General features: G+C 36.6%; 1 protein-coding gene across 2 annotated transcripts; it reads right to left on the reverse strand.

Annotated features, from left to right (window-relative positions):
- Positions 1 to 797: 797 nt before the first annotated feature.
- mapre3a (microtubule-associated protein, RP/EB family, member 3a) lies at positions 798 to 15,211 on the reverse strand. 2 transcript variants are annotated; one of them, XM_079832687.1, is made up of 7 exons: positions 15,068 to 15,211; positions 12,760 to 12,883; positions 12,311 to 12,456; positions 8,382 to 8,538; positions 6,000 to 6,133; positions 5,523 to 5,675; positions 798 to 2,686 (listed from the first exon to the last, which is right to left on the reverse strand). In XM_079832687.1, the coding sequence occupies exons 2-7, from the start codon at positions 12,878 to 12,880 to the stop codon at positions 2,618 to 2,620; spliced, it is 780 nt and encodes a 259-aa protein (XP_079688813.1). In that variant the 5' UTR covers positions 12,881 to 12,883; positions 15,068 to 15,211; the 3' UTR covers positions 798 to 2,617. The 2 variants fall into 2 exon arrangements, with proteins under 2 accessions (XP_079688813.1, XP_079688812.1); XM_079832686.1 differs by having other exon boundaries at positions 8,340 to 8,538; positions 15,068 to 15,175.
- Positions 15,212 to 15,582: the final 371 nt, after the last annotated feature.

The raw sequence follows: 15,582 nt of genomic DNA on the forward strand, positions 1-15,582 counted from the left end.
TTTAGCAAAACGCAATACGAGAGTACTCTCGTAAGGGAACGTTTCGGTTACTAATGTAACCTCGGTTCCCTAAGAAGAGGGAACGAGTATTGCGTTTTGCTTGCCGTGCTTGCTCACTTGCTCAGGAGTCGCTTCAGTCGATTAACCTGACTAACCTTGCGAGAGTGGGTCTTATATACCCTTGGCTATGCAAATTCTGTTGCCCCTTGTGGCGGGAATTTGGAAGGACCTGATTGGTCCGTCCCGCCCCACGGTCTCGCTATAGGTTGCTGCAGTTGCAGCGGCACAGCCAATCAGCACGCAGCTGCTTCCTGCTGAGAGTTGTGCAGCTGCACTGCGTATAAAAGGTATTTTTGGATAAAAATTTGCTTCAATATCTCGAGGAAAAGGAATTCCCCCTTGCGTTTTAGCAAAACGCAATACTCGTTCCCTCTTCTTAGGGAACCGAGGTTACATTAGTAACCGAAACGTTTTTTGTTATAAGTGGCTGTAGAGCTGAAGGTAGCAGGTGGTAAGTGCCCTTGTATGGTCTGTTGCTACTTTTGCTTTGTATTCTGCAAAGTACAGTATTATTGCTGGTAATCAGCAACTTGGTTTCCCACAAAACAGATGGGCTAAAGTTCTCAGAAGTCCCTAAAATAAAATGTTCATATTTGAAAAGTTGTATGCCCAGATCTCATATTCCAAAAAAAGCATAAATATTGTTTGCATTGTGATCTTATTTAAATCATATAAATAAAATTTTACTTACCCTTTATATGCAGTTTTATGAAATGCATGGACAAAAAAACTGTTTTCATGAATGTTTATTTACTCAAAACTATTTAAGCAAACACAATTATGGCCATACTGAGATAATACAAGATGACTTTGGTTCTCTACACAGAGAGAAGCAGATTCAAACCAATGACTGTGGGATCGAGCTTCTGTTTAATTTAATCAGGGCCTTTTTACGAATCCGTCATGTTTTACAGTTAAGAATGCACAGCCCATATGCTATTCAATAGCTGAGCTAAATAAATACAGAACAAAACACATAAATGCAGCAACACTAGCAGCAAACGTCAGTTCAATTCGACATGACATCATCCGATCAGTAGTATCACGCCACTAAAATAAAATGTACTCAGTAACAATAAGTACTGTCCCTCATGCTCAGTGGTGTCTAGTTGAATATGACAGTAATACCACTTTCAATACTCTTGGTGAGTTTCTATTTCTCGGTCTGAGGTGTCAGAATAATGTCTGAATAAAATATGATTTTTAAACAATCACTCATCAGTTGTCAATGTATAACATTCACATGCTCCCTGGGTATAAGCAAAATAACCTGTGCCATAAGTTATGTTGTCTCACACATTTTAAAGCCTTGTAGACACATTTTAATGTCTTTTTTCCCTTTTATTTACCCTGTCAATGGCCCATCCATATTTAAAAGTATAAAAGTCCTCTCCACAGCTCAGCATTTATTTCCATCCCGTCACTGACTAACTTGTCATGAATATCTTTGCAGATATACCGTAAAAGATTCATGAGTTTGGGGTTCTTCCTTTTTGTTTTAGCCATTGACGCAATAGTTCACCTAAAAATGAAATTCTGTCATTATTTACTCACCCTCATGTCGTTCCTAACCTATTTAATTTGGTTGAGATAAAACTTTTTATTTAAAATAAAAAGTTAAAATTGTACATATGAATTGTGCGCTCCATTCCAAGTCTTCTGAAGCATTGTTATTCAGAAAATGTTGACAACTGTTCTTGCTCTCCTTGTTGGAGAATGTAATGTTTGATTCTTGAATTAATCATTCTTGTTAACTAATCAGATCTGTTTGGGGGAAAAAAAAGATAATCGACTCAATTGTCCAGTCACAGGCGTATTTGATGCTTGGAAGAAGTGAGTGAGAATATAGTGTACATATCATATGGGCTACTTTTATGGAGCATTTGAGTTCTTTTTGAAGCTTGAAAGCTTCAGTCCACATTCACTGGAATTGTATGGAAAAGTGGGACCTTTTTACCCCATGGAAGAAAGTAATTCAGGTTTGGAACGACGTGAGAGTGAGTAAATGACACCAGAATTGTCTCCTTAAAAGTGTACAGTCAGTGAGAGAGGCAGCCTGAAGCTGGAGACACAGATGTATGGCGTGATACTGATCATTTCATACTGAATGGAGCCAAAACAGACGTCAAAGAAAATGTGTATGAAAATCTCACAATGAATAACTGCATTCCAGGCGACAATTTTCTTCATTTTCTTTTTTTCTTTAAAAACATCTTTCCCGTCCCAATATTTACATTTTTTTTCCCAGTCCGTTGTGCTACCCACAATCTATGATACCTTTTATTTTCTTCATTCTCTATGTCGATATGTAAAACATGCTGAGACGGCTAGGATGTGTTGATGTTGGTGCTACAGTCTGGATGGGGGTGAGGACGGCGAGTGTTTGTTGATACACATGTAGTGCATAAACCAGCGTCGGAGGACAAACAGATAGAGTATATATGGTGAGCCCATACATTTGTAGGAAACTGAGGGGATATTAACAGCGTGCGAGAGGGGGGTGTCATTCAAAGTGTTGGGGAGAGGAAATGGTGAAGGGTCACGAAAAGGAGGATGCTCAGTATTCGTCCTGGTCCAAGTGGGCCTGCTCGTCTATTTCATCATCTTCTGGCGGTGCAAAGCCATCCTGTAAGAAAAATGTGAATTTTTTTTATAGGATGCTCTATAGTTGTGTCCCAAATAATGCACTTTACACAGTACTCTATAGTATAGCCCATGTTGGCTACTTATACGTACTCAACCATGCAGTGTATGAACTTTATAAGGTGATTTTGTCAGATGTTACCATATCTTATCAGAGTCTGATAGCCCCTCCACTACATAATTAAAGTTGAGACATTTGACTGCATGAAGTGTCCAACCTTCCACACTTAATTTTTTGGATAATTAAAGGGGTACTTCAGCACTGGGAAGATGAACGTGTATTTAAACTGGGTCATTTATGTAGTAGAAATGTGAAATTATATTTGAATTTGGTGCCTTCTAGACCGAGAAAAGACAGAAAATTAATTTTTGTCTCATGTGGATGAAAGACAACAACTCCCAGAATGCACCTGCTTCGCTACTGGTTATATCACTTCTATATACCCACCGTCGTTTTGATATTCATAGTAATAAAATCATTTCGTTCAGTTAGAGAACAGACACTACTATTAAAAACTGAACGTGTCTTTTCAATAAAGTTTGAGTGAGCCGAACGAAAGTCACAAAAAACACAAACGCAGCAAGAGTCAGATTTCATTCATCACAAGAGCGAAGAGCTGAGCAGAGCTGAGGTATACATTAAGCGCGGCAGTCATTCACGACGTGTGTCCAGTCTGGCGCGTTATCTGATCATGCCTATGGAAGCTTAACTTTCATAGGAATTCATTGAAAAGTTGAAACACTCACTTTGCTCTGCACTGCTCCGTTATGAATGCCTGAGCTGAGCGGCCGTGTACATTTACATTCTGTGAGTGAGATCCCACCCCTATGGGCGGGTTGAAAACATGCGGAACTAGCTCCTTCTACTGGCTGTAGTCTATAGCCTCTGGCCAAAAAATCCTGCAATGACGCAAAATGATGATATGCATGAGGGGGGAAAGTACGATCATTTGAATATACTACCAGGTTTCTACTGATACAAAGCTTAATGCTAAATCGCTGAAGTGACCCTTTAACTGCATCCTCCGGGTACTGTGGAATTTTTAGTGCGAACACACTACTCACACTATTTGTACTAAACGTTTGGTAAAACGTCATAGAATAGTGCATAAGTACATGAATTGGGATGCAGCTTATTTTAAACATTAAATTGTTCCATGCTTTCTTTAGCATGAAGTTTAGCATAAAGTTTTGCCAATATTTAGTGAGAATAATACTGGACGATGCAGAATATACTGAATATCAATAGCAATATAGAATTAAGTAACATTTTGAACAATGCAAATGTTTTTAAAGCACTTTTATTTTGCCCATTCTGAAGAATGTCATTGGAATAGTTTTGTTAATTTTAAGTCACAATTTAATAGTGGCTCTAATTAAAACATCTGTAGCAACATTTCATGTCCATTTCAATTAAATGATTGATTTTGAAGCCTCAGCTTGTCATTTATATATATATATATATATATATATATATATATATATATATATATATATATATATATATATATATATATATATATATATATATATATATATATATATATATATATATATATATATATATATATATATATATATACTGTTGTCAGTAGATTTTGGAACTGACAATAGATTTTGCCTCATTTAAGTTAGTTCGGAACTTGAATGTCACTCAAATTCTGCGGCTGGCGGAATTGTAGCCTGGATGCCAGCCGAACTTAGCCCCGCCCACAACATTTGAGGTCGGGCAGTTCGGTCTGGACTTGATCCGTTGTGGAGCAACTATGCCCAAACAGGAGCTGTTCGGACCAATTAAATTGTCAGGGCGGGCTTTAGACGATGATGGACAGATGATCAACAGTAACGTAAGCATCCACGTCACCAAAGAACGCTTGGGTTGAATTTGTTCTAATCCTAAACTGGAGAACTTGTTCGTATATGCATTCACCTTCACTATTTCTCTCAGAAAGGGTGATCGTGTTGGTAAGTACTCTGTGTATCTTTAAATCCTTTTTTACAACACCGGCAAAGATCGTTTACACTCATCTTCTTCTACTTCTTCCAGCGTGCGTGCAGACAGGGTTGCCAAGTTTTCACAACCAAACCCGCCCAATTGCTACTCAAAACTAGCCCAAAAACAAGCCCAATAGATTTCCGGGGGGGTTCTCCGGTAAAATATGTGTTTTTTAGGCAGGGTTGCCTGCTAAAATTCGCATTCCTGGGTCTAAATATCACATAATTGGGGTCGCTTCAACCCGCGGACATGGAAAAACAGCCCGCGGGAAAACCGCGGACTTGGCAACACTGTGCAGTGGAGTTCTGTTGACATTTGACAACTAACGTTATGCGTCGCTCCGTCGCTCTGATTGGTTGTAGGTCTATTCAATTGAGGTCTTTCCTGGTTCGGTTGAAACACGCCCCATAATCACAGCCCAACGGAGCAGAATCAGACTCAAATTCTGACTAGAATTGAATATGACAACGTCAGGCTAGCGGAATTGTGTTTTCACAGGCAAAAAAGATAAATTGTTTATTGTCTATAGTGTAGCGACGTACAGCTCACACAGAAGTCACTTTCAAACCAAGCAGATTTCTGTTGGTCAATGCGGTGAATCTGCGTGACCCGTTGCGAAATCTGCGTGGAGAAATTTTGCCCTCACACGAAATTCCCAATTGCATTGATTGCTATTGAAATGACTGGATAGCAGAGCATGAGTGTAAAAATGTAGTTAACATCCGACACAATTTGACCAGATATCACAATTATGAATCAACCTCACGGATACATCAGTCAAATTATTATCAAAGAACATATAAAGAAATGTCATTGGCATTACCTCTGTGGCATACAGAATGTCAATTATCCTACTCATAATGGGGTTGTTTTCGGTCTCGTGTTCTTGACAGATCAGTTCAATGTCTCGAAGTTTGCTGAAGTAGAAATCTCTCTCCTTTTCCAGACCGTCCACAGTTAACTTCAGCTCCATCAACTTGAAAAACAAAGTAAAAGACAAAGAACAAAATGTAAGCCACTACTCATCAGAAGATGACCATTCCTTAACGGGAAAAAGTTAGTATGCTTATTATGATGAAACAATCTATATCCATGTTTATTTCAGAATATTAAATCAAATGCGATCATCTGAACTGGTGGGATAGGAGATCAGGATTGGTCTGAAGAAAATGGGAGAAAAGAAAGATAAAAATGATATATGCAAAAACTACCTACACTTTTCTTTCTATACAATTGTCTATCTTCAATCCAAAGTATTCCAAGGTAGAGTAAGACTTCCTTACCCTCCCGGGGACTCTACCTGTTGATTAAGCTCCATGATTTCAGCATCGCTTGCCCCGTTTCGGGCATGTGTGGGGTTCTTCCTTATGGTGGTGGTTACCCTCTGTGGTGTGGGCATATTTTTAGGTACTGTTGGCGATGTTCTCTGAGGCCCTGGAATTGGAAATGTTTTGCATTTAGCTATAATAGAAAACTGTTCAGCAAACGTACAAACTGATCCATGCAATTGTAGGTTTTTGCCATTTCTATCAGCTTCTTTAAACACATTTACTGTAGCTCTGTTCCAAACCATAGTGGGCCAAAATGGACCCTCATAAATGACTGATTTTAAATGCTCTATAAACAACTAATGGTCAATTCTGAATACTGCCCGCCATCTTGGGTGAATTTCTTTTTCAGTAAGCTTATCACATAGAATTTTACCTTGTTTTTTGCCCATCCTCAGGAGTGAGCCTATGATGCCTTTAAATGCTGTCTAGGGTGGCAGCTCACTAGGTTTTTGAACAGAGCTAATGATTCACTAAAATGAGCTGAGAGGTTCAGGAAGATCAGCCTTTAATAAGCTGCAGCCCGGGCAGCTTGTTACCCCATTACTTTGGTTAAGCCTGTGTGTGTGAGAGATCAAACATTAACTGTTTCAAAAGCCTGTTATTCACTTTATATCTGGCAGGTTTAACCAAAGTCAGGGAAGTGTGAAGGGACGAGATGTGACTACAAACTAAATGGAGGTCACATTCCCAATCCACCCCAACGATCAAAAGAGCAGTCGATTTCCAGCAAATTAGAACGCCACTTTTATACCTCTCTGGGGACTGTATGTTTCCAGTCCTTGGCTGTTAACCCTCTATAGTGCAATGTTGCCTCAAGGTAACCAACCCTTTTTCAGCACTTTGCAAGCATTACAGATCAATAAAGTGTTGTTAAGGAAGGGATGATTTTGCTCTGCCTCAAAAAAAGAAAAAAATCTCCAATTAAAAATGATTCACATTTATTAATTAATAAAATTCCTTTCAAAGCAGGCTATATTTATTATCCCTTTAAACTGTGATAAAAAATACAGTAATATTGTGAAATATTATTACAATTTAAAATAACTGTTTCCTATATCAGTAGGTCTTTGTGTGTATACTATGATGGCAAAGCTGAATTTTTAACAGCAATTATTGAAACGTTGTTACTTTTTTTGGATTCTTTGATGAAAGTTCAAAGGAACAGAATTTATTTGAAATAGAAATGTAAAAGTCTTAACGGGATAGTTCACCTTGAAATGAAAATAAAGTCATCTTTTACTCACCCTGCTGTTGTTCAAATGCCCTATGTCCTTCTATCTTTTTTCGGACCTCAAAAGGAGAAATTTTGAAAAACGTCCTGCACACGCTCCTCCATATAATGGTAGTAATTTTTTTTAAAAGTTTTTGTCATATAATTATGTATTTTTTTTTCTTTTTTAATAGATTTTTTTTGTTTTATATTTATGATTTTATTTCTTTCCATTATAGAGTGGTGCAGGTATGACATCAGAACCTGGAAGTCTAATTTGCCGTTAGTTCCTTTGAGATTTTCCTATGGGGTTTTTCAATTTATGAGTAAAATAAAGCCTGTGGTGAACATAACTTAACAAAATGACGATATTTTGACGTTTTATTCTACAACACAAAATGCACACACACATCCCAAACGGTCTGTAGAACAAAATATCAACAAAATGTAAAAAAAAAAGTGATGTTTCCCCAGAGGCTTTATTTTACTCATAAATTCCTCATAGAAATATCTCGAGGGAACTATGGGGCGGGGCTTTGATGTCAGTCATACCTGCACCACTCTATTGCAGTGTTGCTGCAAACAGATTTTAATTTTTAAAAAATTAATTACATTTAAAACATTTTTAAATTACCACATTTTTTGTAATTATTATTATCATTAGATAGTAGTAATGAGATAACTTTTAATTAAGTCATGTTTACATTGCTTTCATATTGCATGCAATAGAGGGTTAAAATAAAATGCATGGTTTGTGTAACTCATTCTGGGTGACTGTAACTTTACAATTACCAGTAAAAAAAAATTGAGGGATGAATAGGACTGACCAAAGTCACACTAAGCAAGCAATGACCTTTTCAGGACAGAACATGAGAGAACACTGAGGACATGATTTTGGAAAACTCTTTGTTAGTACGGATATTAAGAAGACAGAGCTTTTTTAATACTGAATTCCTTGTTTTCTCATTAATGAAAGCTTGGGCATGGAGTAAATCATTCCGAGACCCGTGCACAACCAGCTGCTTTGCAGAGCACACTGTCAATCACTAGAAGCTCAGCAATCAATGCAGCAAAAGGGGCGGCAGAATCTGGAGGTTACCTGAGGGACCAGTTCTCTTGGGTTTGTGGGAAAAGTGTTCACCTGGATTTGGTGGAGGTGCCACATCCTGGCCCTGTCTAGCTTGAAGGGGATCATACTCTTTTCCGTCATAGTTGGCATCAAAGAATTTTTTGAACCACTGGACAAATTCAAAGTTGTCCTGGAATTTTCCTTTCACTAATCTTTCCACAGGAATTATCTGGATAAGAAAATAAAATTAAAATCATTAGATCAATATAATACTGAGCTGCAATCTAGAGGTATACATTTTATGTTCAAATATTTTCTCCCATCCTAAGAATTTCAGATATTTGATAAGAATATTAGAAACCTTCACATGTTTCAGTAATATTTTCAGATAACCTGACAAGTGGCACCGAACACCAGCAGACCTGACTGATCACCTTATGAACATCTGATAAACAAAAATGTAACACGTTAATAACTTCTATTAGATAACAAATATTATATAATGAATATCATGTATATTATCAGCCAAACTTGTAGAACTAATTTTAATATTTATTTTAACTAATGATATGTTAAGCATTATCTAGGCCTAATGTTTATGTTGTTGATGAAAGCTACTTCTCATTTGTATTAGAGTTGTGAAGGTGAAGGCCTTGCTCATGAATATTCCTGTGGTAAAGGAATGGTTCATGAATATTAATTGTTGGATGTTCAAACATCTAATCACACAATAAATCTTAATTTCATACCTACAGGATACTTTTATATCATTTTAAATTACAAGCAAATATGCCATGTCATTTTTCTTCTTTAATCCTGCTGATTTCCTTTATTTCTGTATTGATTTCCTTTTCTTTTTAATATATTTTAAATCAATTTAAAGGTTTGGTTTTTTTTGTACCTTTTATGATTTTATGTAAAGCATTTTGAGTTTCCATTTTGTATACAATGTGGGTAGCACTTTATTTTACAGTTCTGTTCCCCATCATACTATGTTCTTATTATAGTTATTACAATAACTAGGTACTGTTGGGGAAAAATTTAATATTTATGTTTGAGTTCACACAGAAGTCAAAATCTGCTTTAGCCATGCAAATCACCTCTCTTAGCTCAAAAGACACACAGTGTCTGTGGAAAACCCAGGGGGGTAGCAGTGGGATATCTAGATTGGGAGCTTTCCCGAACCAAAGGTGTCGGATAATTTAAATTAGCTCTAAGACAGAGGAAGGACCATTGTGTTTCTTGCTTTTAATTCAAATGAGTTCCAAGACAGAAAGGGGACCATTTGCGTATTGTTTCTCACCTCTTACTCTGAGTAAAAACCTTCAGTGGTTTTCCACAGATGTATGGAAAATTACTGAGGGGGTTGTTTAAACATTGGCGGGTATAAGAGTTTGTGCTTTCTTTTGTTTTAGCAGTTCACACTCAAGGTAGCCTCGAGCGGCTGCGTTTGACCGTGGCTCTTCCTTGCAAGGAAAATAAATCTTTATAAAGACAATTGGATTATGGTTTGTCTCTTATTAGTGATGTCGACGAATTAATTTTTGCCATTACAGTACTAACCCTGAACCTACCCCTAAACCTAATGTTAACCCATATACAGTGCATCGGGAAAGTATTCACAGCACTTGACTTTTTCCTCATTTTGTTGTTACAGCCTTATTCCAAAATGGATTAAATTCATTATTTTCCTAAAAATTCTATAAACAATACCCCATAATGACAACGTGAAAGAAGTTGGTTTGAAATCTTTGCAAATGTATTAAAAACTAAAAAAAATCACACATACATAAGTATTCACAGCCTTGCTCAATACTTTGTTGAAGCACCTTTGGCACCAATTACAGCCTCAAGTCTTTTTGAGTATGATGCTACAAGCTTGGCACACCTATTTTTGGGCAGTTTCTCCCATTCTTCTTTGCAGGACCTCTTAAGCTCCATCAGGTTGGATGGGGAGCCTCTAGAGATGTTCAATTGTGTTCATGTCTGGGCTCTGGCTGGGCCACTCAAGGACACACAGCATGATGCTGCCACCACCATGCTTCACTGCTGGCTTGGTATTGGCCAGGTGATGAGCGGTGCCTGGTTTCCTCCAGACATGACGCTTGCCATTCAGGCCAAAGAGTTCAATCATTGCTTCACCAGACCAGAGAATTTTGTTTCTCATTGTCTGAGAGTCCTTCAGGTGCCTTTTGGCAAACTCCAGGTTGGCTGTCATGTGCCGTCTGGCCAATCTACCACACAGGCCTGATTGGTGGAGTGCTGCAGAGATGGTTGTTCTTCTGGAAGGTTCTCCTCTCTCCACAGAGAAAGGCTGGAGCTCTGTCAGAGTGACCATCGGGTTCTTGGTCACCTCCCTGACTAAAGCCCTTCTCCCCCGATCGCTCAGTTTGGCCGGGCGGCCAGCTCTAGGAAGAGTCCTAGTGGTTCCAAACTTCTTCCATTTCCGGATGATGGAGGCCACTGTGCTCATTGGGACTTTCAATGCTGCCGACATTTTTCTGTACCCTTCCCCAGATATGTACCTCGATACAATCATGTCTCGGAGGTCTACAGACAATTCCTTGGAGTTCATGGCTTGGTTTGTGCTCTGACATGCACTGTTAACTGTGGGACCTTATATAGACTATGGATGGGCGATATGGACTTAATAAATATTTCAAGATATTTATTGCGATAACGATATCAATGACAATATAAATCTAGTACCATTCCCCATGTTTTTGGCTACAAGTGAGAGCTGCATGCATTCTTGAGAGCCTCAGAAAAAACAAACAAGGATCTAAAGTAAAACGTACCCTTCATCAAATAGAGTCATGTAATAAGCAAATTGTAGAAAGCAACATAACAAATTATAAAAGAATAAAAAAAAGAATAAACAGTAAAAATTCAAACACCAGCCTTTTCAGAAATGGAAAAGTTGCAGATATACTTCTGTAAAAGTGTAGGTAATGTTTAAGTAGTGCAACTGTGCTGAAAAACATCACACAATAATAATTACACACAATAATAATTCAAATCAATTACAAGTTTGAAATGTAAACACAGATTCTCTATTTATTCGTATTCTCATGGTGCAAACAGTGGCAAAAATAGTGCAAACAGCAAAAGTAATAATCCCAATCATGTCTTCAGATTACCAAAAAATTGCAAATAATGATTTAATGATATTTAAGTAATTTGAACTGAAACTTGGTAATAATTTGCGAATGGAAACATATGAATGCATTAGCAGTAGCTCCTTGTTTAGCGATTAAACTCTCTTCCGCCTTTTTTTTTTTTTCGCTCTGCATGTGAGCTGCAAATGGGTCGTGTCATCATCTAGGCTTTATTGTTATTATCGCGGGAAGACTTATTCTTATCGCTGGGAGAATTTTTACCGGTGTATCACAAACGTTAAGATATCGCCCATCCCTAATTTGACAGGTGTGTGCCTTTACAAATCATGTCCAATCAACTGAATTTACCACAAGTGGACTCCAATCAAGTTGTAGAAATATCCATCATCTCAAGGATGATCAGTGGAAACAGGAGCACCTGAGCTCCATTTTGAGTGTCATGGCAAAGGCTGTGAATACTTATGTACATGGGATTTTTTTCATTTTTTTTTTTTTAACAAACTTCTTTCACGTTGTCATTATGGGGTATTGTTTGTAGAATTTTGAGAAATAATGAATTTAATCAATTTTGGAATAAGGCTTTAACATAACAAAATGTGGAAAAAGTGAAGCGCTGTGAATACTTTCTGGATGCACTGTATATTTTACCCAGTACTTTCTTAGGTAAGTACACTGTAAGTGCACATACTGTAAAATAAAGTGCAACCAAGATGTGTTATATTTATAAACATGCCTTGCCTTCTTTCAATCAACCATCATTGTAGCTGATATTGTCTTGAGCTCAAATGGGCTTTCATTTATACTTTTATTTGAGTAAATATAACTTGGTTTTAGTTAAATTATGAGATGTATATAAAAGCAAATGTGCAAAAGCCAACTAACTTTATCGACGTTCATCCTCTTGAAAGCTGCCTGGAGTACTTTGAAGTTGTGTATAAACTCATGTTCCAGTTTTGCTTGAAATTTCACTTTCTTTAAAAGAATACACCCTGGGAACAACATGTCCATGAACTGACAATAAGCCGCCCCTGAGAACAAACAGCAAAAGAGAACATAAGTCAATAGAGCTCATTCAATGCATGATAAAAAGAAAAATGTCTTTGATCAAACGTGCATTCACGTGATTGGTTAAGCTTATTAGGGTTGAGTGATAAAGAGTACAAAGTAAATGCTTTTATTTGACTGATTACACTGGAAGAGATAAAAACACTGAACATATGTGATCTCTCAATATGATCAAAAGCAAAGGAAGTACGCTAGGGCAGCCGAGTGCCATTCATGACATAAAAGGCAGAAGCGCTTTGTGAAATAAGGCAGTATGTATGACCAACCTGAACATAATTGTTCTATTTTGGTGTAGGTGAGCTGAAGCGAATCGTTCATCCATGCCAACATGTCATGTCGGCTCAGGTTCTCAATTGTTACTGACGTGGAGTATACATTCACTGCCATCTCCTGCAACAAAAAAAAAAAAAACAATAGGAACAAAGTCACTATGGAACTAAATGCACTTACACTGCCGTTCAAAGGTTTTTGATCGTTAAGACTTTTGATGCTTTTAGAGGAAGTCTCTTATGCTCATCAAGGCTGTATTTATTTGATTAAAAATACAGTAATATTGTCAAATATTATAAAAAATGTAAAATAACAGTTTTCTATTTGAATAAGCTGACAAATGGCACCGAACATCAGTTTCTATTTCAGATAAATACTGTTCTTTTGAACTTTCTATTCTTCAAAAAATCCTAGAAAAAAAACTGTTTTCAACATTGATAATAATCATACATGTTTCTTGAGCAGCAAATCAGCATTTTAGACTGATTTCTGAAAGATCATGTGAGTAATGATGCTAAAAATTCAGCTTTGCATCACAGAAATAAATTACATTTTGAAATATATTCAAATAGAAAACATTTTACATTTATTTTACATTTTAATAATATTTCACTATATTGCAATATTGCAAATGCAGCCTTGGTGAGCATAAGAGACTTCTTCTAAAAACATAAAAAATCTTACAGATCAAACACTTTTGGCAGTGTAATTTTAAAAGAGCATCTGTAACAGTGTATATTTTAAACTATTTTAATTTTCATCATTTCACGTTTATATATAAATATATATTTTATCTCCTGAAATTATATTTTATATAATTATTTAATAATGAATTATTTTATATAATTTCACACTGAAAACATTAATTTCATAGTATAGAGGGTAAAGGCAAATGCTTTGAATATGTGTAATCAGAGTGATATTCAGTTCTTCAGTAGTCACTGCATCATCAGAGTTCAAACTGTAATCACACTATAACATTTTTCAATCCTCCCAAAATAATCCATCCAGATTAAAGTGTTTCCGAGATGTTGTTAACTACGCACATCTGCTGCGCCCTGCAGACTGTATGATGGAAATTACATTGCATGAAGAAAACACACACACATCTTCTACAGAGAAACAATATGTGTGTGTATTTCACAGCATGACGTTTCTAAAGCTCTGATTCTTAAGTAGTAGGACAAAATAACCTTCAAAAATCCATGTTTTGAAATGTCAGCACAACATAAAATATATCGTGTTAAATGCATTATCCATGAGGGACCACTTTTAAATGTATGTTTTAGAAATCAACTTTACAATTTGTGAGGAGTTGACATTGTGTCTGTGACAGAAAATATTAATATGATTATAAATGTTTAAACTTTTAAACTTCACACAGGAAGCATTTTTATTAACCTCTTGTTTTCTGTCAGGACATTAAAATATACATTTGTATTACATACTTTAATCTATATGAAGTTACTGTCAGAGAATAGCTGGTTTTAAGGATATTTATCATTTTATAATATAATAATTTAAATAAACAGTAAATAAGATGTACCAGTCCTTTTGTTTTGTAACGTTCAAGAACTTTCTTGGATCATCTTGCTATTTTAAAAACGAACGACAGGTAAAGTTATTATAGAACATGTTTTTTCCCCCTCATGCCCCAGAAACGTGAAAGAAAAAAAGTTGAAAAAAATATAAGTGGCACTAATAAAGACCATTTTCTAAATAAAGTTTAAAGGAGTTTAAATTACAGGCCTGTGTGTTGCATTATACGTTGGTCAAGAAATAAAGCAGTGACAGGTGAAAAGCGTCTTTTACCATCAGTTGCACAATTGTAACTTGTCTCGTGCGCGTTTTACTGTCATATAATTGTCATATGTCTATCTAATATTCGCATTTATTACAAATAAATAATTTAGTATATTTAGTGTATTATCCTTTGATGCAAATTATGTCTTAAACTATATTAGTCTCTGTGTGACTCCCATATTACGATGGGAGTCACACAGGCCCTATAATAACACATTCTGTTTATCACTGATATGGTTCTTTTTGTCCTTGTGCACATAAACTGTGCGTTTTGCTCTATAAAACAGCACACCAGAGCCTGCAGTGAATATGTAATACATGCGAGTCCGCTCAACAAACAGTCCATTATTGTGACAGTTGCTCCGCAGGCCGCGCCGTACATGAGCAACACTAGACACGCTCGAGACATAAACACAATACACAGATAAAAGACGCCTATTTAAGGTCATACATTATGAAGAATTTCGATGAATTATAATATTTTAATACTATTCTACTCACTGTATTTTGACTGCGTCCTCCCCAATGTTGATATTACACTGGCAAAAGGCAATCCGCTGCTGGCCGTTGCTACTGTGGGTTGCCAGATATGCGCTGCTGCTGCTGCCTAGTTACGGGCAGAGCACGATAGCGCCACGCTCTCCTGCAACAAACCGGCCTTCTCTGCGCATGCGCCCCACTCCTTCATCATAGGCGCATGCCATTGTACTGTCATAATACTGAGTAACACAGCACGTTTTTTATTTTAATATACTTTAACATATAATTTATTTATGTGATGCGAAGCTGAATTTTCATTAGCCATTACTCCAGTCTTCAGTGTCACATGATCCTTCAGAAATCATTCTAATATGCTGATTTATTATCAATGTTGGAAACGGGCTGCTTAATACTTTTTTACAACCTATTATACTTTTTTCAGGATGATGAATAAAAAGTTTTAAAAAGAACAACATCCATTTAAAATTGAAATCTTTTGTAAGAATATACACTACCGTTCAAAACATTTTTTGTTT

This window comes from Gobio gobio (genome assembly GCF_949357685.1).
Source record: "Gobio gobio genome assembly, chromosome: 13".
Taxonomy (NCBI): Eukaryota; Metazoa; Chordata; class Actinopteri; order Cypriniformes; family Gobionidae; genus Gobio; species Gobio gobio.

Excerpts from the sequence above, each read along its gene's own strand:
- mapre3a (XM_079832686.1), bottom strand. The coding sequence starts at position 12,880 with ATGGCAGTGAATGTATACTCCACGTCAGTAACAATTGAGAACCTGAGC. Across the intron at positions 12,457-12,759 it reads AATAGAACAATTATGTTCAG|GGGCGGCTTATTGTCAGTTC; the intron begins GTTGGTCATACA and ends GTTTGTTCTCAG. Across the intron at positions 8,539-12,310 it reads AGAGGATGAACGTCGATAAA|ATAATTCCTGTGGAAAGATT; the intron begins GTTAGTTGGCTT and ends TTTCTTATCCAG.